Raw genomic sequence first — 23296 nt, 5'->3', positions numbered from 1 at the left:
CCGGTCCTGACAGTAATACAAAATGTGATATCACCAGCTGTGGTATTCCACCTGGATCATCTCACTGTACTGTACTAGTGGAATTCACACCTGAGAGTAAACAGATAAAGCAGACACAACAGCTTCTCTTCTCTAACATGTTTTGTTTACCACCGGGGGCCTTTGATCTTTTGGAAACCAGACAAAACAACCTCTTCACACTTGAGTGTGTATTCTGTTTAGAGTTGGGTGGGGGGGGGGGGGGGGTGTCAAAGGGGAGGTTATCTATACAATCAAATTGACATGAAAAGATCATTTCAAGTTCCTCTGTCACCTGAGGGTACGTACGCAACTGCTAGCCTTTCATTTTCTTTGTCTGAATCCTTTGACAAATCCATTCGCCATCTTTTATTCAGCCTTGTTTAGGTTCAACACAGATGTGATGAAGTGGTTTGAGTTTACATTGTCCCTTCAGACCTCAAGGAACTGATGGTGGCAGCAGCATGTTTTTGAATGATTTATTTTCCTTTCAACGAAGATTCATTGTTTGAGACATCAAACAAACCCCATCTTCACTTGACCCAGACAAGATTAGTCTCGCTCAGTTTAGAACCGGTTGGATAGGCTAACGCCAGCATGTCATTTTTCTACATTTATCGTCATTCTGAGCTTCCAACATTTGCGCGTCTAGAGCTACAAAACTACAGTTTTGCTGAAATGTATCATTGTGTCGTGTGTGTATTTCAAGATAGGATTCAGCCTCTCCATCTTTTGTGCGAACACTTCCTTTATACAGCAACATTCTACCATACTAGGCCGATTGTCTGTTTGTCCTTGGCCAGAACTGAGAACTGAAAGGTTAATTCACAAGCTGTGTCTCAACACCCGTCTGGACACACCACCTCAGTACACCCGAGCTATCAGGACGACACAAGTTGGAGTCATTTTGATTTGCTCTTGATTCATAGAGTAACATGTGCCATTGGCTCTTCAAGTAGGAGTATGTGTAACAGATCCCCCTCTATCTCTCCATTATTAATGATTGATATCGCCCCTCTGGTCATTTTTCCTCAGCGTGGTCATGATTATTTACACAGTATTTCCTCCTCTTTTCTCTCTCTTTTTACAGTCTATTATTTTCATAAGGGACCGAAATGCTCGCGGACAGGAAATATCTGGCTATATAGACTACTCCCACAGACTCAAAACTGAAGAATTCGAACCATACTTCAACGGAAAGAAGAGGCTCCTGCCAAGACCAACGGATTTAAGGTGAGCCTACTTTTAATGTAACATGTCCATGTTGGTTGGAGAGGCCTTGAGTAAAGCAGGATTTTACAAGTTTTGAAGGGTGAGGAAATCTTTTCTTGGGGATTAAAGATCCACATTGACGTGAGTGCCCAATAGGCTTGGACAGGGCTGTGCTAAAGAAAGCCTGTGTGGTTAAAGTGCAACATTAGTCGTCGTGGCTTGAACATACCGTTAGGGCACCAAATCTCCCGTCTACACAGATGTGAAATAGATACACTCTTGAGCACCCTAAATAAGACCACTGGAGGGCTGCTCCCACCAGGACAAGCCAGACACCTTCAGGTTGAGTTTGGAAGGATCATGAAGAGACATTGAAGAGCTTTTTCTGTTGTGTTAATTGAATGTCTTGAAAATCGTATTACATTGATTGGGGAAATGTCATATTATGCTATTATTATGATGACTATCATGCTATGAAAAACATTCTAATATCTGTCCTTCAGTTAAACAGATTATATTGCAATCTTGTTAATCTCGCTATAATGAGAGCTGTTTACATAGAGTAGAGTGCTGGCAGAGAATTATTGGAACCAAAGCCATTCCTACATTCCACATGTTCTTGCACAGTAACATATCCCCTACATTTCAGATATGTGCTAGAAATCCCATGAGGACAAACACACCTGGGGAGGAGTGTGTGTGTGTGTGTGTGTGTGTGTGTGTGTGTGTGTGTGTGTGTGTGTGTGTTGTGAGTGTGTGTGTGTGTGTGTGTGTGTGTGTGTGTGTGTGTGTGTGTGAGTGCATGCGTGCGAGCGTGCGTGCGTGCATGAGTGTGTGGGTCAGAGGAGGCTGGTGGAGGGACAAATCTTGACACACTGATGTGTTTGTTCTCTGCGGATGTACACTTGTTAGACATGACATTAACAATTGGACAGCCTGTAAGCTTTCAACTTGATCATTTATTTGAATAGGGATGAAATTAAAACATTGATACAATTTAAACTGACATACGCAATTATCAACAGTCAGATGCATTGCCCCGTCATGATATGATATGAAAGCTTTATTTCGAACATGTGTATTTTTTTTTTTAGCAAAGACAAAATCAAAAAGAAAATAGTTATACAAATATATATATATATATATACGTATATATATACACGTATATATATATATAATATTTAAAAATTTAAATCAAATGTATTTACGTATTTACATATTTACCAACAATAGAAAACAAATAATGTAAATAAACAAATAATCCGTGAAAACACCTGGTGACTGTCAAAGCCCTTCTTCCTCCTCGTTCCTGGTGAAAACCATGTTTTTATACCGCTTTTTGAACTGGGTCATGCTTGGACACCGCTTTAGCTCCACACTCAATCCGTTCCACAGCTTCACTCCACATATAGAAATACAAAAACGTTTTAACGTTGTACGTACACAAAGATGTTTTAAATGTAACTCCCCCCTCAAATTATAACTCCCATCTCTATCAAAAAACTATTTTTGAATATTCCCAGGGAGTAGGTTGTTATTTGCTTTATACATTATTTGTGCTGTTAGAAGGTGGACCAGATCCGTGAATTTTAATGTTTTTGATTTTAAGAATAATGAATGTATGCTTGAGCTTGCACTCATTTTCAGCATCAGTCTCTAGATGCGCTTTCAAAACTGAGACGAAGAAAACTCATAATAATAATAATACATAAACAACAAAAGTGACTATTCCAAAATTGTTCAGCTCATTGAATTTTTAACATTGTCCCACGGTGTCATCCATTGTTTCCATGGTGTCATCCATTGTTTCCATGGTGTCATCCATTGTCCCATGGTGTCATCCATTGTCCCATCGTGTCATCCATTGTTTCCATGGTGTCATCCATTGTTTCCATGGTGTCATCCACTGTCCCATGGTGTCATCCATTGTCCTATGGTGTCATCCATTGTCCTATGGTGTCATACATTGTTTCCATGGTGTCATCCATTGTTTCCATGGTGTCATCCATTGTCCTATGGTGTCATCCATTGTTTCCATGGTGTCATCCGTTGTCCCATGGTGTCATCCATTGTTTCCATGGTGTCATCTATTGTCCCATGGTGTCATCCATTGTCCCATCGTGTCATCCATTGTTTCCATGGTGTCATCCATTGTCCTATGGTGTCATCCATTGTTTCCATGGTCTCATCCATTGTCCTATGGTGTCATACATTGTTTCCATTGTTTCCATGGTGTCATCCATTGTCCCATGGTGTCATCCATTGTTTCCATGGTGTCATCCATTGTTTCCATGGTTTGAGGTGAGTTCTAGTCTTTCACTACGCGGGTCTCGTTGTGCCTTATCGTCAACATCTCCCCGGACACAAAAATAATTTGCTAACTTTTAGAGACTTGCAGATGTTAGCTGTCTGCACTAGTTACAGTATAGACATGTATGTAGATGTATAGAGAGCGCAATTTCCACCTTCATTCTGAGCCACACCTGTCCAAGCTTCTGATTTGTTGATAGAAGTGCCTGTCTGTAGATAGTTAGCAGGAAATTCTCTAAAGCTGGGTCCATTATTTCCAGACATTTAGCATTAGCTGGTACGGAAGGTCGAGACTAGTTTGTTGCTGAATAACCAGTGAGGTTTTTTTGGATCGGCTATAGGATTTATACGTTTCGGTAAACAATTTCAAGACATGAAACACAGTCGGCCTATATTAAATCACCAAAGTGCGTTTTAGTCTTGCCATTTCAGTCCTGTTTAGTTTTACTTGTGTTTCTCTGCATCAATGGACAAGCTAAACACAAATGCGAGATGCCTGTCATTACAGATTATGCATTACACGCTGTCACAATGAGATACATGTGCTGCAGACAACCTCAACAAAGTTGTGTTGTCACCATTTAATTCATCATCGCGGAATTCTTTGGAAACTTGTTTTCATCTTGTAAATATCATAAATACATCATTGTAAATACTATACAAAGCTGAAATACAATGTGGTTTGTAAATATTTTGCTTTTGGCAGACAAAATGCTCAAGTGTGTCGAATGGGAACACAGGCGTTTATTGGTGGAAATGGTTTTTGTTTTCTTTCAGTCTGAAGTGTCCAAAGCACAAGGCTTCATGTTGTCATGGTGTTTTACCAGTCTTTACCTTTTGCTCTCTTTCTCTCTGTCTCTTTCTCTCTCTCTCTCTCTCTCGCTCGCTCTCTCTCTCTCTCTCTCTCTCTCTCTCTCTCTCTCTCTCTCTCTCTCTCTCTCTCTCTCTCTCTCTCTTTCTCTCTCACACACACACACACACACACCATAACAAACATAATTTCCAATCTAACGGTACAATACAGTTACCGTATGTGTCTCAACACCGTTAGCCTGTCTAGTCATCTTCTACGTCTCAACATTTCCATACTTTTGAGCGAATCAGTCTGCAACAGATTCCTGTAGGTCTAAGTGTATGTTGCCCCTTAAGGCGAGTTGACCACACCTGTGTCTCTAGATGCACCTGAACCCCTCTCCACTGGCCAATGGAACCCCCACATGAGCTTTCCACAGGAGTCATGGAGTGAGCATGACTAGAGAGAGAGCCTCCTCCCTAACAGTGCCTTTATGAGGCCTACCCCTCTGTCCATCCCTCTTTCCTCTACCTCTTTATCTTTCCCCATGTCTCTCTCTCTCTCTCTCTCTCTCTGCCTCTACATCATGTTCTATTCCAGCTGCATCTGAGTCTATGTCCACTTGCTTTCTCCCTGCTTTTCCCTCTTTCCTCTCTCCTTTTCTCTCACCCCTTCTTCTTCTTCCTTACACCCATCTCTGTCCTTCTCCCTCTCCCACTCTCTCTCTCTCTCTCTCTCTCTCTCTCTCTCTCTCTCTCTCTCTCTCTCTCTCTCTCTCTCTCTCTCTCTCCAACCCCCCTGCCCCCCCCTCTCTGTCAGGAACAATAACACAGTGCGTGTGGTTGCCACTAAGAGGGAGCAGATGCTGAAGTCACTGCCCACTCAGTGCACAGACGCACAACCCTCCCCACCGCAGGCCCTGGAGCTCTGTCCCTCCACGCCACAAAGAACGCAGCCCAGGACACCAGGCAGGACACCAGCCTCCACAGCCTCCGCAGCCTCTCCACCGCCCGCTCCAACCAGGCAGGACACCAGCCCCCACAGCCTCCCCAGCCTCTCCACCGCCCGCTCCAACCCGGGGTGGATAGGTTCACCACTGCACAAACCAGGCCTTGGAAAAAAAGACACTGGCTGGTGTGGAGTGTCTTTCCTTTAGAGAAGGATTCAGACAGGGACTGTATGTGGACAGGTTTTTTTTTCTGTTAGGCCCTCTAGGCCTGTTGCTTAGACTGTGAACCATGATAAGCTGTTTTTGGTTGAATATAGATAGGGTTCACTATTTGGTGTAGACAGATGAGTAGAGAGGGCACTCTGTGTTCACTGTGATTGGCGAAGCAGTGAGAACACACACACACACACACTGTATGTGTTACAATATATGAATCTGGATTGATATTTACAGTACACAGATACACACACATACATATACACACACACACACACACACACACACACACATGGACAAACACACACTCACACATAAACACACACTCCGCATCCACTCCGGACCCTCACCTAATTATCCCACAGATTTGCTCCACGCACCCAGCTTCCTGCCAGTCCAGATGTGCCTCCAGCATCTCTGATGTCTATTTAATGTTCCCTAGCAAAGTGACCATCTGTTTATGCACTCTGACCGTTTTCCCCCTCTCCGCTCGCTCAGTTCAATAAGCGCTTGGACAGACTGAGCGCCGTCTCACGCAGATAACACACAGTCCTAATTGGTTTACTCTTCACCTTCGGTCCATGTGTCGGAAGTCTAAAAACACAGAGGCCTTTTGGCAGGAACAGGCACGCGCCAGAAAATCAAGGTCTTTCTTTTGTGTTTCTTTTAAGACACTTCTTATTCTGACAATAAAGGATCAGGTGGCATTTCACAGTTTTATATTCCAAGCTAAAAGGTTAATGAACGAGACTTTAACGGGTGAATTTTAAGTGCCTCCCCGTACATAATACTGTATAGTCTTTTGCTATGCCTTACCATACTTGCCATATAGTGAACCTTATTGTATCCCATTACTAGTGTAATCCTGCTCACAGCTGAATACTGTCGATGCCAGCATGCCCTGACTCCAATAACTGATCCAGATATAATACAGTACGAGACATTGAACTTGAAGGATTTTGCACCAGAGTGCCGGCCTCCTCCTCGCTGAGCCAAACCCATATTGCCTCCATGCTCCTGCAATGCACCTGTGTGTCTGGCTTCATTTGCCGCTGTGAAAATATTTGCGTTGCTGTCCTACTTTATTAAATTTTAACACAAGAGGTGAAACTGTTCCAGCACCAGAGGTGAATTACCAGGTTGGCTTGAAGCGTCGTCCGACCTGGGGGGTGGCGGTGGGACATTCTATCTTAGAATCACAATGGGAGTTTTGCCGGGGCTCCGGTAAGTATTTGTCAGAAAGTTGGAACATTCCACGTTCTGCGTGCGCCGACATCACATTCACACATGGTGAGCACACATTTTATTGTCTGTGTCCTCGGGGCAAAATTCAAATGAGCTGTTTGGTCCTTGTGTTGATGTCTTGGAACAGAGGATACTACCAGGCTATCAGAGTAGTAAAGCCATTTGAGACTTCCTGCCAAGTTTGATAGACTCTGCTAATCTGTCTTATAGACATTTAATTGGGATTTAATGGCTTGATTGGTCGTGGCAACACAAAGTATTATGACCTACATGAAAACTGGAATGTTGGATTGTACGTCACTATCCCCAACCATAAATCCCTGTTTTAATTACTACACATGTTGTCATTGCAGGCTGATAAGACGTTGCCAGTGAGCGTTCTCCCTTGGGCTGGTGAATGCAGAACTCTGAAGTATCGGGTTCCTTGTATTATTGTAGGCCCTTTTTTAAAAAGCAGGATGACCCTGGAGAGTGCAGCGATAGTTAACCTCACTCAGTCAAGGTCTTATTAGTCTCCTGAGCTCCAGCCATATGGAGGAAAGTATAACACCCAATTGTGTCACTGCATTATGTAATGCCTCGAGCCGAGTGTAGCAGGACTCACAGACTTGACAACAAGCCACAACACCTCAAAGAAACATAAAACGTGCACTCCACGGTTTGAAAAAGCATGTGGTGTAGATTTGGGATTTGCTGTCGCTAGGCGTACTAACGTACTGGACGACGCAGGTACAGGCTGAAACACAGACGCAGGTACAGGCTGAAACACAGGTACAGGCTGAAACACAGGTCTTCAGATGGCGCGTCTGTTAATGTGAGACATCTTCAATAGTAAAGCGTTATGTATTTGTGATAGTATTGTTTATGCCATGTGGGATGCAAAAGGTATGTTTCTCATTAATTCCATACATCATCCAGCTCAGAGAGCCCCTCCTTCTGAACCCTCTAATGACACTGTTGACATTGGACTGGAAAATGGCAGCCTATAGATAACAATGGAATGGAAAGCCAAAGGACACAGAGCACGTGTCAACTACACTGGTAAAGGCCGAGGCTAGGGCCAGGGGAGGCTGGTGGAGGTAGAGATGGTAGAACAGGCTCATTGTAATGCCTGGAGTGGAATGATTGAGTGAATGAGAACCGTCTTCCGATTTCTGCCTCCACCAGCCACTCCTGTCTAGGGCCCAGTGCTACGAGCACACTCATTGTTTCCACCAAATCCAGGTTCTCACACTTTACTGGTCCATGTGTCTGGGTGTGGTGCCATCCAGCTGCAAGGTTTTCTCCCCAATGTGACCAAACACACGTAGACACACACACCGCACAGCCAGTTGCTGGGTGACATCTCATTTGGGACAACAGGAGTGGTGCAAATGAGCAAGTGCAAATGAGCAAGTCCTCATCACACCTCATCACACAACAGAACATGGATTGTGACATCGCTGTAATTGCACCCGAGCAATGTACAGTGACATCAGTCTCAGGTCCATACTGGATCTCACCTCTCGTACTCTGAATAAAACAGGTCTTGAAGACATCCTGTCCATCTTGTCTTTTCATGTTCAGTGTTAAAATATCTCACATCTGCCATGTTTTTTTTTTCTTCCCAAAGGCAAGTGGTTCACCATGGCATAAAAGTGGTTTACCCAAAAAATGTTAATTGCTGTATGGCATTTCAGTATAAATAGGCCACTGAAAATCGCTGTCAATCCTAATTCAATAGGAGGGGAAATATGCATGTGTTTGTGTGCGCAAGTCTCAGACACAATATAATTTTCTGTCAATATATAGAAAGAGACCCCTGCGAGCCTTGGGGGTAAACCTCAATTTGTTTTTCATAATTGGAACACTGCAACAGTCTATTCTGGACCTCCATCACGCTGCTATGTCGGTGATGCTGGGTAAGGCACAGGCTTCTTGCCCCGTCTTACCTTGTAATTTTATGCATCAGTGTATCTCCCCACAGAGTTTGGACTGTCAGTGTCACACACAAAAAGCCTACTGTGTTTACTGTAAAAGAAGTCAATCCAAATGCTGACAGGAGAAGTAAAAATGTATAATAAAAAAAAGAAACTTCAGTGAAACCAGATGGCAAATATAGGGTGTCATTGGATTTGACTTTCAGAATAGAAACTTGCCTTTGGCGGGTGGGGGGGGGGGGGGGATTATGGTTTTTAAAAAAAGGTTTTGGGACTGTCAATAACGACACCATGTCTCATGATTTCCTTCTAGTAGGCCCCATATAAAGGAAGTGAATGTCTTACTGTAGCAGATCAGATGGTGTGGTGGGGGGAGGGAGGGAGGGAGGAGGGAGGGAGGCCAGTGGATGCTGCCACGTCTCCTGTCCCAGGAGCAGCCAAAGGTGATAAACATGGCCTATGTCAAGATGTTCCGCTGTGGTAGGAGTCCCCCAGGGTGTTGCTGTGATGAAGCCCAATCCCGTCCTCTCAGTCTGATTTACTGCTCTTCGGGTGTGCAACCAGCAACCAGCAACCACTCCAGGACATCACGGTGCTGGGAAAGCAGTAGCAAACGTAATTGTGGTCTCTTTTGTCTGTGTGTGTGTGTGTGTGTGTGTGTGTGTGTGTGTGTGTGTGTGTGTGTTTGTGTGTGTTTGTTTTCTTTGTTTTGTTTTGTTTTTTGGGGGGGGGGGTTGAATAAACATATTATAGCTATTCGAAAAGTTAATTTAATTTTGAAATGATACAAATTGACATTGCCTTTTTAATTGCACGTCGGGGGCTCTGTGTGGAAGGACCACATGGGAGGTTTTTTTATGTAGCCATGTGTTTGCTTATAATTTGTTGTGAGCTAAATGTGTTTGCATTCAGAAAATATTTTTATGACTCACATGCAAATGGCAGAGACTTTATGTTGCTCCAGAGATTGCTACTGAAACAAATCTCAGAAAGACTTAGCCATGGCCTGACACCAGCCAAACGAGGACAGTATTTCAAAGTTCGCTGTGACCTAAATGTATTTTTATGGTCTGGGTCATTAAAGTTTTACATCTGTTGTTTATCGTGTATTGGATGCAGTTATGCAATGCAGCAGTGATATATAACATGTAGTGCCCTGGCTTTGTTCCAGCGTGTTATCATGATCACGCATGATATGCATAATTTGCCGCTGTGCGACGCTTCTCCCCTCCTCCCCCTCCTCCCCCACCCCACCCCATACTCTGAGCCGCTCCCTAGATTTATACAGAGCCTCTTCCCTAAGGTCTAACTTTGTTCTTGGACCACAAACTACTGCTGGGGAATGGCTGAGGCCCACTAAAGCAACCTCCAGCTCCTCAAAGTGTGACATTTGGAGTTGTGTTACTCCGAAGCAGCTGGCTCGCACCGCTGGAATCGGAGCGATGAGAACCGCTATAGAGGGCCAGCATGTCTTTCTGGGACGGAGCGCAGCTATTCCGATGGCCCCGCCGGTATGGGGCTTTTATTTATTGGCCATCAGGTGCTGTGATTGCAATCAAACCTGTAACAGTCGGGACCGTGGTGTGACGGAGGCAGCTGACGGTGGGCCGTACTCTTAATCAGTGGAGTGGTGCCGATTAAACCCAGGCTGTTTGTTGGTGATGTAGGTGTGTCAGACTCGTCAAAGTGAAAGAATGGCTGGCGATGGAGTTGATAAAGATTTGAATGCGCACGATATTCAAGTGAAAGACGATTAATCACTTTAATAACACTCTCCTGGGGTTCGCCTCTGACAGGCCCAGGCTGTTCCTCCTTCAGGATGTTTTAACGCTTAGTCAGCCAGGTGATTGTGTGGTTTTGTTGTATGTGTTGGAGCTGTTCCTGTTTTTTCCAGCACATATTTAGTTGTTGCCTGTCAGTAACTATAAAATGTGACTGGGTCTCTGTGAGTTTTATTAAAGCAGGTTCAGCACAGACAATGCTGTGTGCGACTCCCCAATAATGGGATGTTGTTGAACTTGATCCACTCGTGGCAGTTCTTGACAACATGGGAGAGAGGCCTGCCAAAATTGTGGTTTTGGAAATGTCAAGTTTACTAGAAATGTTTCCTTTTTTCTCCTCTTTTACACTAAATGTCTTATCTGCCACAAACTGCTTTAGGGGTCTTTATTTAATCACTGTTTTTACAGAGAAACCGATACAGCGACTACTGCTAATAGCATAATCTATCAAATCTGACGTCTTAACGAATCAGATCCTCACTTGATGTACTGTGTTTTTAACACATCATTACTGCAGCGCAAAGGTCCCAACTGTTATTTTTCCTTCAACTCTGGCCCCCTGTGTGCTTGTGCTATTGCCCACTGTCACTCCTTGACTTGTGTCAATACCAGAATGTGGAAAAGGAAAGGAGGATCCAGTCGGATGCCATAAATTAATCCACCATTTATTTTGGAACCCAAACCTTTATATGGGATTCAATTCCTTATTAGCCACAGCTTTACCTTTGTGCTTGGCCTTGGAGAAATCCAACAGCACCTCAGAATCAAATTAGAAACAGACATGACATTTTCCACTCTTAAAAGATACATTTAAACTGTGGTTGCTTTTGTTTTCTGACTAACAAGATGTGTTTTATAACCAGCTGTTAAACATTGATATAATAATGACACTGGATGTTGTAATACTTTATAATCCTAGAATATGTTTTCTGTTTCAAATATGCTGAGTCGTGACCTTTGTGCAGTTTTGGTGTTGCACGCATGGGAGAAGGAACAGGTTGTTTTAAAGCCACAAGCAGAGCAAGCCAATAAAGAAAAATGTCCTGTTAAGATATGTTCTGAAAGGTCTAGGGCTAGGCTATAGTATATGGCCAGCCTATTGTATCTAAATGGTTTCACTCTTTCCAAAGCTTCTACAACTGGGAGACACAAGTAATCACATCCAATCCAAGTGCAAACTACGAGGTCATCGCAGAGAATTCAAGTGGTCTGCTCTTCAAAAACAAGCGGGATCGAAAAATCCTTAATGTGGATCCAGAGGTAGGTGTTTTTGGTGACTTGGATCTTCTCTTCCCTCTCTGTTCCATGTTGCCTTTTGGTTTGGTTTTGGAGCCCCAGGAAGACAAATGGTGTGCAGAGTCAGACTTCACCTGTTAACCACCAGTAAACACTTCCAGGGAAGAGCAAGTGTTCTGAAAACAGACCTGCCACATGCTGCTTGTTATGGGTGTTACTAAGAGTTTCAAATCTATAGAAACTTGAGATTTGTGCAGTGAATACCAGAAAAGCACACATGTATAGTGACGATCACTTAGAAGCAACAAAGAATACTGAGTCTTAATCTTACACGTGCTAATGCTTTGGTCCTCATATCGGGAGCTGATGTAATGATCAGGCTTTTTTTTATTTTTAATGTGAATACATTTCCACGTTGTTGCAAATCAGTGACACATCGTTAGTCAACTAACACAGCTTGTTTTGTGAGCCTGCTAACAATGTAAAGTAGTGTTCTAGTTAACTAGGTAGCAGTGGGAATTACTCACCGAATCCATTGCGTTGCAGTATTTTGGCTTGGCTAGCGAGTTTGTGTTGTGATTCTCAACAATGTTGAAACGTAGTTCCGTGTTTCAAAAGAAAAGTCAGAACATTTTGATTGGTTGCCGATATGCGGACCAAAAGTCTAGAACGCGTCACATATTTCAGACATTCAGGGTTTTTTTGGGGGGGGGGGTTGTATTTAAATAGAAGCAACCCTAATCCTGAAGTAAAATGATCATCCCCATCCTTGCAAACTGTGTGAGATACTGTAGAAATGAGAAAACCTCACATTTTGAATTCTCAGAATTAGTCAGAATAGAGACAACAATTATAAGTATCGTCTGGTCCATGATCTGATCTGAATGCTCAGTTTTTAATCTTCCAACCAGACTGTAATGAACCAGACTCGGTCAGTGTCACAGAAATCCACTATGTAGCTCTCTCACCCTGTACCTTCAAAGAGAGACACCGATAGAGAGACAGAGAGAGATATACAGTATGTTTGCTTTTTACTGTACCTGCATGGTGAGAGAAGGAGGTGAGGATTAGGACAGGTGTTTCCTCCACACTGACATAGTCTGACAAGGGTCCTAAGAATAACTCCTCAGACAGATACAGTACCACTTTTTTCCCCTCTGGTTTTCCTCTACGCTGGGGGTGGAGAGAGGAGGTGGTTCATGGAGCAGTACTATTTTGAAAGTGAGGAATTGCAGACGGAGCTTCGGGGATGGCGTTTCGCTGCCTTGTTGAGGGCAAAATGGCAGCGCAGTGTTCTAGCTGCGGTCGAGCACCGCCCCGACCAGGCTGCCTATTAAAAACACAAGAGGAGGTACAGGAAGCCAGACAGAGCAACCACCCGGATGCCCAGAGCCCTGCTCAGCCCAGCCCAGCCCAAGCCCAGCTCAGAACGGCCCAGAACAGCCCTTACCCACCATGAGCTCACTGCCCATGTGGACGAGTTCCCTCAGGGAAACTTCCAGAACCAGGACACACATCAAACACCAGCCTAGTTTTGGGTGGCTTGTTTGTTTTTCTGTTGTTATTATACCATGACCATTCACCTAGCTCCAGCCAAAACCTCTCTGACTGAAGTGTTGGAGCTGTGTCATTGACATAATACAATCTAAAAAAACATTGTAATACAATCTAATTTTAATGTAAAGTTCCAGAGCGTTTTTCCACTGAAATACTGTACATATTTCAAGCTATTCAGCTATTAAGTACTTAAGTTCAATTTGTATGTAAAAAAATAAATAGATATGCAAAGCATATGATTATTTGTCTAGCCACCTTTCATTAGATTGATCTGTGGTCATCTGTCCTTATTTGTTCTTTTGAACTTCCCAGAGAACGCTCAGCATTGCTTATTAAACGCCCACAAGTGCGTTTGAGGTAAAAGTGTAAATTGAATGTAATGGGTGGCTATGTGTCCACTCCCACTGAAAGCTTTTGACACAGTTAGCCTTTAATAAAGGATCACAGCTGGTACTTTATTTAATCTTGGTGGAGGGGCCTTGTTGAGGCCATAATTCAAAGTCACACCCGAAACTGTATAGGTTAAAATGAACAAAATATTCTGTAAATTTAAGACTTGAATTATTAAATTGCATTTTCTGCATTTAATATGCACTTTTAACATCCTGCAGAGTGTACACATTATTACAAAAAAGCCCCACTTAAATGTAGACCCCCAGAATAGAGGCATACGTAGTGCTTGTTTAATTTTAAACACCCAACTTCCACATGTTCCTGCCACATCAGGATACATCACTTGTGAAACTATTTAAATGTTGCCATACCCAATCATTATCACATCTAATCTACAGTATCTTGAGCAAACACACTCTTGAACAGATTCAAAAGCTCCCTTGAACAGGGTACAATATGTTACCCACTGTGAGTCAATAACTAACCAGGCATTTAAGCCAACCACCAAGAATGTTCCATAAGGACCCACTGCTTGAGGGATAATACTTTTACTGGATTTACTGATCATCAAATAAAAGCCATCAGTAAAGAATACACTTTTAAGTATTAGAAAAAGGGTTCCAAAATGGTTCTTTGTCTGTCCCTGTGGGTGAACCCTTTAAAGAACCCTTATGGGTTCCATGTAGAACCCATTTAGAAACTTCTGTGGAATAGAAAGGGTTTTTCAAAGGGTTCTCCCACAGGGACAGCCGAAGAATCCTTCATGGTTCTAGGCAGCACCTTCTTCTCAGACTGTACATGTCTTCCTCTTCACCCCCTGCAGGCATCACCTGGTGACAACTCCTCCAGAAGCCCGCTCCAGTCAGAACTCTACATCCAGGTCGTCATCTATGACCACATCACCAGGAGATAAACCTAAGCCCCATTCATGCCGCCTCACACTGCAATTAAACACATTGAAAAGCACTGGAAGCCTCTAATTTAATCTACATAAAAGTTGTTTTAGTCCCCCCCTTCATTTACATTGCTGTTGCCCGTATCATGCTCACCATCTGGGTGTGGGGAGTGATGGAGAAATGGCTCTGTAAGAAGCTGGGATGTATGCAATCCCAGAGGGGAAACACCACCAGTCCCGCTTATGGATTTTCCAGTTGACGAATACTGCTGAGGATTTTGTTTTGCTCAATTCTTTCAGATGGTTAGTTTGTTTGTTTGTTGATTAATAAAATGAAAACCTATTTAGGACTTCATAAACTCTTTATAAGCACTGATCATGTTTGTTTGTGAGAGCAGGCATATGTGGAGAGTGGTCTCCCTGACTTGCCCCAGCTGTAAACTCAACAGAGATGTGCGTGACTGCAGGGAGGCCTGATGTTATGATGTTGGGATGCCTAGTTTAGAGATGTAATAACTTTGCTATGACTTTGCAGCCTTCCCCAAATTTAGAGTGTGTTTGAGGGAGTGTGTTTGAGTGCAGCTAAGCCCCTACCACCCCACCCGCTGTTTTAGTCCCATAATCGTTTGTATTCCCTATAGTAAAGGCAGGCCCGGTTTGTTTGGTGTCCCTAGAGCGGTGGTCTGAGTTAAACAGCAGGAACCTGCTCAGGGACCTGAGGCTTGTCTAGTAGTTTCACCCTGCATGTTTCAGCTGTTTGTCTAAACAAATTAAAGGCGTAAGAGCTTTGAAAGATGATGGGGGCTGCTTTTATGTTCTCCCCCAGGCTGCGGTAGCTAGCTCCAATTGGGACTGGAAGAATGCTGCCAGTCTTCACAAAGGGAGGGAAATGGGCTTAAAGCATTCCGCATGTTCCCAGATGCCAGGCAGACTTCAGGACATCAAAGTGCTCTATCATTTACATATCAGTCACTCAGTGACTATTTTCAGTCCAGAGAGGGAGAACGGGAGTTTACAAATAATTGACCTCAAAAAATACTTTGTGGCGGTGGCACAATTTGAGTTTGGCAGTTGGCACCCGTTCCTTGAGTTTGATGTGTTTTTAGTTGGTTGTTTCCGCTGCTTTGATTATAGATCGGCCAGAAGAAACACTCAAAAATGTAATCTACGAGAAGTGGTGCAATGTGTCATCACGAATAGACCGCAACAATTAATGCATAATTAAATACTATTCCATACATTTTTGGTCAAAACAGTCACCAGAAAACTGTGGTTTATTGCTAATTTCATGCTGATTGGGTTGTGAATGCAGCTGGATTGCAAGCAGACCTGAAGGTGGCATAAGGACATTGGCAGCCTGAAATCCTCCTTGACCTCCTTCTGGGTTTACACTCTCTCCGTATTCTGATGTATTTACCTTAGACTTGCCATTGCAATCAATCAGCCATCCTGTTTCCTATTTAATCACAAGGAAGACCTCAAACGCTGGGTGGCGAATGAGTGTGTTTCACCCACATTTAGAACTGTTTAGCTTTACAGGCCACAGCTCATTCATGTGGTGGAATGGCAGTGATGAAACTGCCCACTGCCTCTCCAAGAGCGGCACAACTCACTCAAACACCTACCAATCAAAACAGCAGATGTGCTCGTGAAGAGAGAAGGGGGGTGGGAGCAGGGCGACAAACAAGCAAGTGTATGACTGTAACACACCAGACTGCATGCTGCTTTCTGCTTTATTTGATTTGTTTCATTGAAAGCCCCAAATAAACAGGACATTGGAATTCATTCAAACAGATCACTATGCTTGTAAATGGTAATGATTTAACAATAAAAATCCCAATGAAATGAAGTATTTAAATGGATGTTTTCCTTCCTTTATTTTATTGGACATTTAAGATGCTGGGTTTTGACCAAAGAAACCTTTCATTAGTTGGAGCGAGGCCTAACCTGTTCCTAATGTCATGAGGTGAAGAGGTGCATCTAGGACAATGTAGGCTTTCTCATTGAGATATACACTCACAGGACACTTTATTAGGAACATCTGTACACCTGTCAATAGTCCAAGCTGGTGGAGGTGGTGTAAAGGTGGGGGGGATGTTTTCTTGGCACACTTTGGGCTTGTTAATACCAACCAATCATAGATTGAATGCCACAGCCTATTTGACTATTGTTGCTGACCATGTGCATCCCTAATATGGACATATACAAATATAGGCAACATAAAACACCATGTCACAAAGCAAAAGTCGTCTCATACTGATTTCATGAACATGACAATGAGTTCAGTGTTCTTTAGTGGCCTTCCCAGTCAGATCTGAATCCAATAGAACAACTTTGGGATGTGGTAGAACAGGAGATTCACAGTTTGAAAGTGCACCTGAAAAATCTATAGGAATTGCGTGACGCAATCATGAATGAATGAATGGTCTTTATTGTCATTGCTACAGTACAGGTACCAAACAACGACATTTAGGAGGGGTGGCTCCCCTGGTGTTAGGAAAGAGAAAAAAAAACACTTTAAAAAAAATTTCACAAGAAGGGAAGGAGCTGGTTTACATAAATAAAGGCTATGTACACTATCCACTGTACTATACTGTACAGATAGACGACTACGGTTGTCATATTGCACAATAGTGTTATTTCACATTTATTTAAAGTGTCGCAGTTTGCAGGCTTGAAATGTACATGTTTGTGCCTCAGCACTACACCTGATTTTTTCAGTCCAGCAGCTGCCATCAATCCGTCCAGACTGTCCAGGGCCCAGAACCTAGGTCTTTGCTGTGTTCAGGGCCCGGCCCCATGTCATCAGGACCAGAATCTCAAAGGAATGTTTCCAACATCTTGTGGAATCAATGGCATAAACAATTGAAGCTGTTTTGAGAGCAAAGGGAGGCGCTACCCAGTATTAGTAGTGTTCCTAATAAAGTGTTCGGTGAGTGTATTATATATTTATCCGCGGTCTGGTTAATGCAGTAGAGACCTTCAGGTTTAGGTTTGTTCCAGTGGCGGTTGGCCGATAGAGGGCGCTGGGGCGCCGCCCCCACCTTCACTTCCTAGTTGCGATTTGTAAAAGTAAAAAAATAAAAATAAACATTGTTTATTCACAAAATGCGGCTGATATTCTGTCGGCGCCTATCAGCATTCATTAAAAATCCTCCAATACAATAAACATTTTTATCTGTGTGTGTGTAAAATTCACTGTTAAAATACATAGGGGGAGGAGTCGGGACGCCGGTCGAATGCAAGTCTATCGCAGGCCAAATACTTTTCGCTTACACGTGAGCTGTAGCAGCGCTCCAATTGGCTGTCTCCTATTTCTCGGCCGGGGCGCAAAAAATTGCGTCCTGAATATCCGGTTGTTAAGTCTGACGTCAAACGTGACGTTTTGCAATTTCCGGCTCCAAACCGGCTCAAAACAATGTGGTGGTCTGTAAACTGTGCAGAAATGAAATGGCCTATCACAGCAGTAGATCTGCAATGAACGAGCACCTCAAGCGAAAGCATCCTGGAGCTCTTTGTGAAAACAGCCGCAAGATACCACCGTAAGTCAGCGTTGTATTTCTGTTCACTTTTCCGGCCGTGTATGAGTGAAAAATGGATAGCTACTAGCTAATGCTACGTTAGCATCAATTTAGCTAATCATAACATAGCAGCGAGAGTAACGTTAGCTAGCTATGTAGCTACTAGCTAGCTATGTGTTGTGGTGATGGACAGACTTCTAAATGGTCATGTTGGCATTCAAGTTGGCTAAACATAGCAGTGAGGTGGAAATTAAGGGGCCTACACATGATAAGATTGTTTTTTTATTTTTTTTATCGAACAGAACTTTCTTATTCTGCTAGAATTGGGCTTCATTGGTAATACCATAATGGCATATTTACAGTACATGGACAGTGGATTGAAGCATTTGAATTGTCTGTTTTGTATAGTATAGTTGGACATGTTTTTTTTTCCAGGTGAGAGAGTAATGTCAAAATGACATTATCTGACTGCATTGCCCACAGCAATCCAAAATTCAATTATAATTATGTTATAAATTGATATGGATCAATTTATACCTCTTATTAGATTATAAATACTCTGGTTGTTATGTTTGCCTTTTGGTTGACAGCAAAAGGGAGAGAGGAGGATAGAGAGGGAGAGAAGGAGAGAGAGCAGGATGGTCTCGGCACACCAGAGAGAGAGAGCAAGAACCAGGTGAGAAAGTGAACAGGTAGTCAAGACCACATAAGTAAGTAGCCTTGAGAACCGATGGTTCTCGAGCCTAATGGCCCATAGGGAAGGAGCCTATCTCCTGTTTCCGTAGCGTGAGGCGGCTTAATGTACAAGTTAGTACACCCCCTGGACATGACGCTGGTATGTCGCAGGGTCTTACCCCCTGGGGGGGGGGGGGGGGGGGTCCATGCCACGGTCCATGCCACCCCCCCAAGGCAGCAAACCTAGGGGAAACACTGTTATTCTCATGCTAAAATCGACTGTAAATCCAGATTTTAAAGTTGATATTCTTCCCCGTGGAGCATGCCCCCATAACCTGTGCCCCACCCAAAATGTTTAGCACCAGCCGCCACATGGATAATGTACACTGATAAAACTGATTTGAGCTTGCTTCCGTGGAAAGACATACTTTATAGTAATTGCACTTATTCATATATTTGGGTCCCTAATACCATATGTACAACTTGCTTACACTACTTTTGTTGATTTTGACATATTCTGTCTCTCTCTCATCTGCATTCACGTGTGTTCCCTGGAATGAGGGGCATGTCTAAAACATACCATGATAATATTATTGCCATCAGATGTCCTGGAGGGGGAAATAATCATTTCCTCACGAGTGCCCCTGAAAAAAGACACAGTGACGGGGGAGGGTATTTAAACCCCTTACATGGGTCTGGTGTGTAAGGGACGCAGTGCAGCATCCGGATCAGACTGTGATGTACAGGATGTGTGTGCTTAACTCTATTGAACTCGACTAAATAGGGGAGAGAGCCTTTAATACCGACAATAAGCCGCTTCATTCAACACCGCAGCCCAGACACACAGCTTTGCTGAGATACATTTCACAGATCCACAGTAGAAATGACGCACTCAGTAGCTCGCTGGGACTGTTTTATAGAAATGTGGCGCTAAAATACGTGAAATATGGAATAGGACCTACTATAATACTCATAAATAGTAAATCAGGCATCATATTAGGCTACATACGCGATCGCGTCAATTATTTCACTTGTGCTCTTAGAAGTACATTTGATTATGTCAAATCGTTTAGACAGCAAAAAATGAATGACAGTAGGCTACAGCGTATATTAAAAGTTCTCTGTTTGCAGCTCTCTCTCTCTCTCTGCCTCCCCCCTCTCTCTCTCTCTCTCGCCCCCCCCCCCCTCTCTCTCTCTCTCTCTCTGTCTCTCTCACTCACTCACTGCTGGCGCTGTTTCCGTATCTGAGAGGAATACCCAGCTGGTCCCACAAGCCCTATATATTACCAAGCACAACATGCTTTACCTTCAATGAAAGCAGAGAAGGGGGACGATTGGCTGTCGATCCTGAGATCAGCCCAGTTCTTAGATACAAAACCGAGAGCTTCCCTCCTGAACTACTCTATCTAACTGTGAGATGGGAGTCTAACATTCAGTGAACCGAAAGCCTTACAACTTTGATAGGACTTATCAAGTCATAACTTTCAACGGTTGTGGCAGATAAAAATCCAGGGGGGAAACTACATTATTCTGTCTCAGTTCTCTCTTTCAGCGAGTGTCTTGTTTCTAGATGATGATATCGTTTTTTAACGAGTGTCGCCTTTTCAGGTGATGATATCCCTTTTCAGAGATAAGACCACTTCGGAGACGCGCTCTGAGCGACCACTTTTTTACCAACAAGTGACTTTGAAAGCACCCCGCTCCCGCTGAAGCATGGCTCTCTGTCCACGGTCACTCGTGCTGCTTTTTGGATGGAGCTACCTATGCGGTGGATATTGTGCGATTCTGAAAGACCATTTCGCTGGTTTAAAAAGAAAGGTGGACCCTGGGCATTCCGCGACACTCCGGGATAAAGACCACTCTATGAAAGATGAGGACGATCTGCTTTTACAGGATACAATGACGGAACACATGCAGATGCTTTACGCCAAATACAACCGGGCAGGATTTCCTTTCAAGGATGGGAATACGGTCCGCAGTTTTAAAGCGCATTGGGGTATGTATCCAAACGCTGCGTGTTTTACGCACCATGAGACAACAACATAATCAGCGTAGTATTAGGTGTCAATGTAATCATGTAGAATTGGCTTCTGTCATTTCGTGTAATCGTTGACCATTTCAACATAGATGTGTTGGTTTATGTTGTGTTTTTTTCGGAACAAGTTGAAATACACCTGTTGAGAAACCCCCAAGCCAATGAAACGCACCGAACCTGTTACCCTGCAAATGGTTGTTTTACTAACATGAACCTACTTGCTTAACTCTATTGAACTCGACTAAATAGGGGAGAGAGCCTTTAATACCGACAATAAGCCGCTTCATTCAACACCGCAGCCCAGACACACAGCTTGCTGAGATACATTTCACAGATCCACAGTAGAAATGACGCACCCAGTAGCTCGCTGGCACTGTTTTGTAGAAATTTGGCGCTAAAAGAGGCTGGAACTCCACTGGAATAGGCCTACTCATAAATAACTTGTATCATAATCTAAATCAGGCTGTTGAGATCGAACTTTCATATTAGGCTACGTACGCGATCTCATCAATTATTTCACTTTTACCCTGTCCTGCAGTGAAAGACAAATGCCCATAGGATTGCTGATAGCATAGGCCTGTGTGTGGCCTGTCCTTGAACTCGTAGGCTACTTGCGTATTACATCTGCTGTGTAAATTCAGTAATGTTAAGGAGAATACTATATCATCCAAACATTGACCTGGCGACGGCTACTTAATGAGTCGTTTGTATTTTACTGTTATGAAGTTATCGCTTGGGGGTTAACTTTATTGACTGAAACGTAAGCGACCAATTGCCATGTATAGAATCCACATTTCAATATACGAGAAAAGACTGCCTCCTACCCATACCTCTTAGTAATGCAATTGATTAACTTAGGGCCAATGTCTTGGTGCAATCTAACATTTTCCCACATAATGTTTCGCCTGGCTTGTCTTTAACTGCCCTTTGTCTTTACGCATGCAGGTACTATCAACAATAAGCAGCTTCAGATCTTCAATCTAACCTCCCTCACCAAATCTGAAGATGTCCTATCAGCCACGCTCCACTATTACATTGGAGACCTGCAGAACAGCAGCCGTGGGTGCGTCAGGCCGAAGAGCTGTGCGCGCCACGGCGCCAGGAGACACAGTCACGTCCAAATGGGCGTCTGGAGTTTCGCCTCTGTGGATAACAATACAAGGACTCTGGGGCACTTTCTCATCAACGTGTCCACGCTGTATAGGGACTTCATATCTTGGCAATGGAAAGACATAACGCGCGTGGTGAACCAAGCTAAACACCACGACGAACTACTGATCGGCATTGACGTCGCCTCGCAAGGACCCAGGCCTTGGAAGAAGCTGCTCTCTGACCGCTCGCCATACATCCTGGTGTACGCCAACGACTCGGCCATTTCAGAGCCCGAGAGCGTTGTTTCGACACTCCAGAGGCATCGCACCATGACGGGAGAAGGGGCACTCGCCTCGGGTTTCCATCAATTGGGACTACAGCAGGTGCGCAATAACAACACCGCGCCGCAGACGCATCACAGGCGCAACAAGCGCTCGGCCAACATCCTCCTCCCGCTACAGAATAACGAGTTACCGGGACCTGAGTATCCCTACGAGACCACCGGCTGGGACGAGACCAGCCCCTACGAGCCGCTGGAGAACAAACCGGTCCGTCGACCCAGGAAAAAGACGCGCAAGAACCCGCGGGGGCACAAGATGCCCCTGCTGCAGTTCGACGAGCACACCATCCAGAAGGCTCGGAAGAAGCAGTGGAACGAGCCTCGGAACTGCGCCCGGAGGTACCTGAAGGTTGATTTCGCAGACATCGGTTGGAGTGAATGGATTATTTCGCCAAAGTCTTTTGATGCCTACTATTGCTCGGGATCATGTCAGTTCCCCATGCCAAAGGTATGTATGTATGCTAGTTGTAAATGTTGTTTGTTTCTGTTTTTGTTTTGGCTTTGTGCCACTCCACACATGATTAATTAATTAATGACATATTGATATGCTTTATCACTGATACTGGGTTCAAAACGTGTAGCTGAAAGTATATAAAGCATATTTAGTATTATTTGCTTTGATAAAATAATATTGCCCTCTGCCTCCCCTTTGAGCTAGACAAGCACAAATCAAAGACAGTAACCTACAGTTCACAAATGTATCTGACTTGGAATATTGGAATAGGCATTCACAGAAGACTCTGTGAGAAGCCACTCGTGTCAGCTGATCCGTAGCTCCATCTTGTGGTAGACCCTTGTCATTTCAACAAAAATGCTCTTTCTTTTAACCCAAGAGAACAAATTGAGCTGTCATAGACTTGTGCAATTTGTTTAGCCATCCACTTCTTAAGTTCTTAAGTGCTCATTTTTGCATTTATTACAACATGCACAATGTTTTCCTACTGGATTTCTCCTTAGGTATGCACTCAGTCAAGTTGATTTCAACTACACACAGTGTAGATGTGCATTTCAGATAACGGTGACCCTACTAACAAAGTCACAACATCTGATATTGCCCTTCATTCATAGGGAAGTTGCCTGACAGTATCCTTTGAGTTACATACTTTGAA

The 23296-nt window shown here is 43.6% G+C and overlaps 2 protein-coding genes across 2 annotated transcripts in view; both read left to right on the top strand.

The window, feature by feature from the left end:
- Positions 1-14564, top strand: part of cfap299 (cilia and flagella associated protein 299) — a gene marked incomplete at its 5' end in the record, with an annotated part of 81099 nt that extends 66535 nt beyond the window's left edge. The window contains 3 exons of the mRNA XM_080532836.1: positions 1109-1251; positions 11574-11703; positions 14453-14564. Coding sequence (XP_080388962.1) covers positions 1109-1251; positions 11574-11703; positions 14453-14542 — 363 coding nt within the window. The 3' untranslated portion in view covers positions 14543-14564. The remainder of the gene's footprint in view (positions 1-1108; positions 1252-11573; positions 11704-14452) is intronic.
- A 5869-nt stretch (positions 14565-20433) lies between these two features.
- bmp3 (bone morphogenetic protein 3) overlaps positions 20434-23296 on the top strand; it is a gene marked incomplete at both ends in the record, with an annotated part of 3986 nt that continues 1123 nt past the window's right edge. The window contains 2 exons of the mRNA XM_080530945.1: positions 20434-20716; positions 21701-22635. Of these exons, the coding sequence (XP_080387071.1) occupies positions 20434-20716; positions 21701-22635 (1218 nt within the window). The remainder of the gene's footprint in view (positions 20717-21700; positions 22636-23296) is intronic.

This window comes from Nansenia antarctica (genome assembly GCF_963989245.1).
Source record: "Nansenia antarctica genome assembly, chromosome: 5".
In the NCBI taxonomy this organism is placed as follows: Eukaryota; Metazoa; Chordata; class Actinopteri; order Argentiniformes; family Microstomatidae; genus Nansenia; species Nansenia antarctica.
The sequence above is the reverse complement of the archived record's forward strand: the minus strand, read 5'-3'. Positions and strand labels throughout refer to the sequence as shown.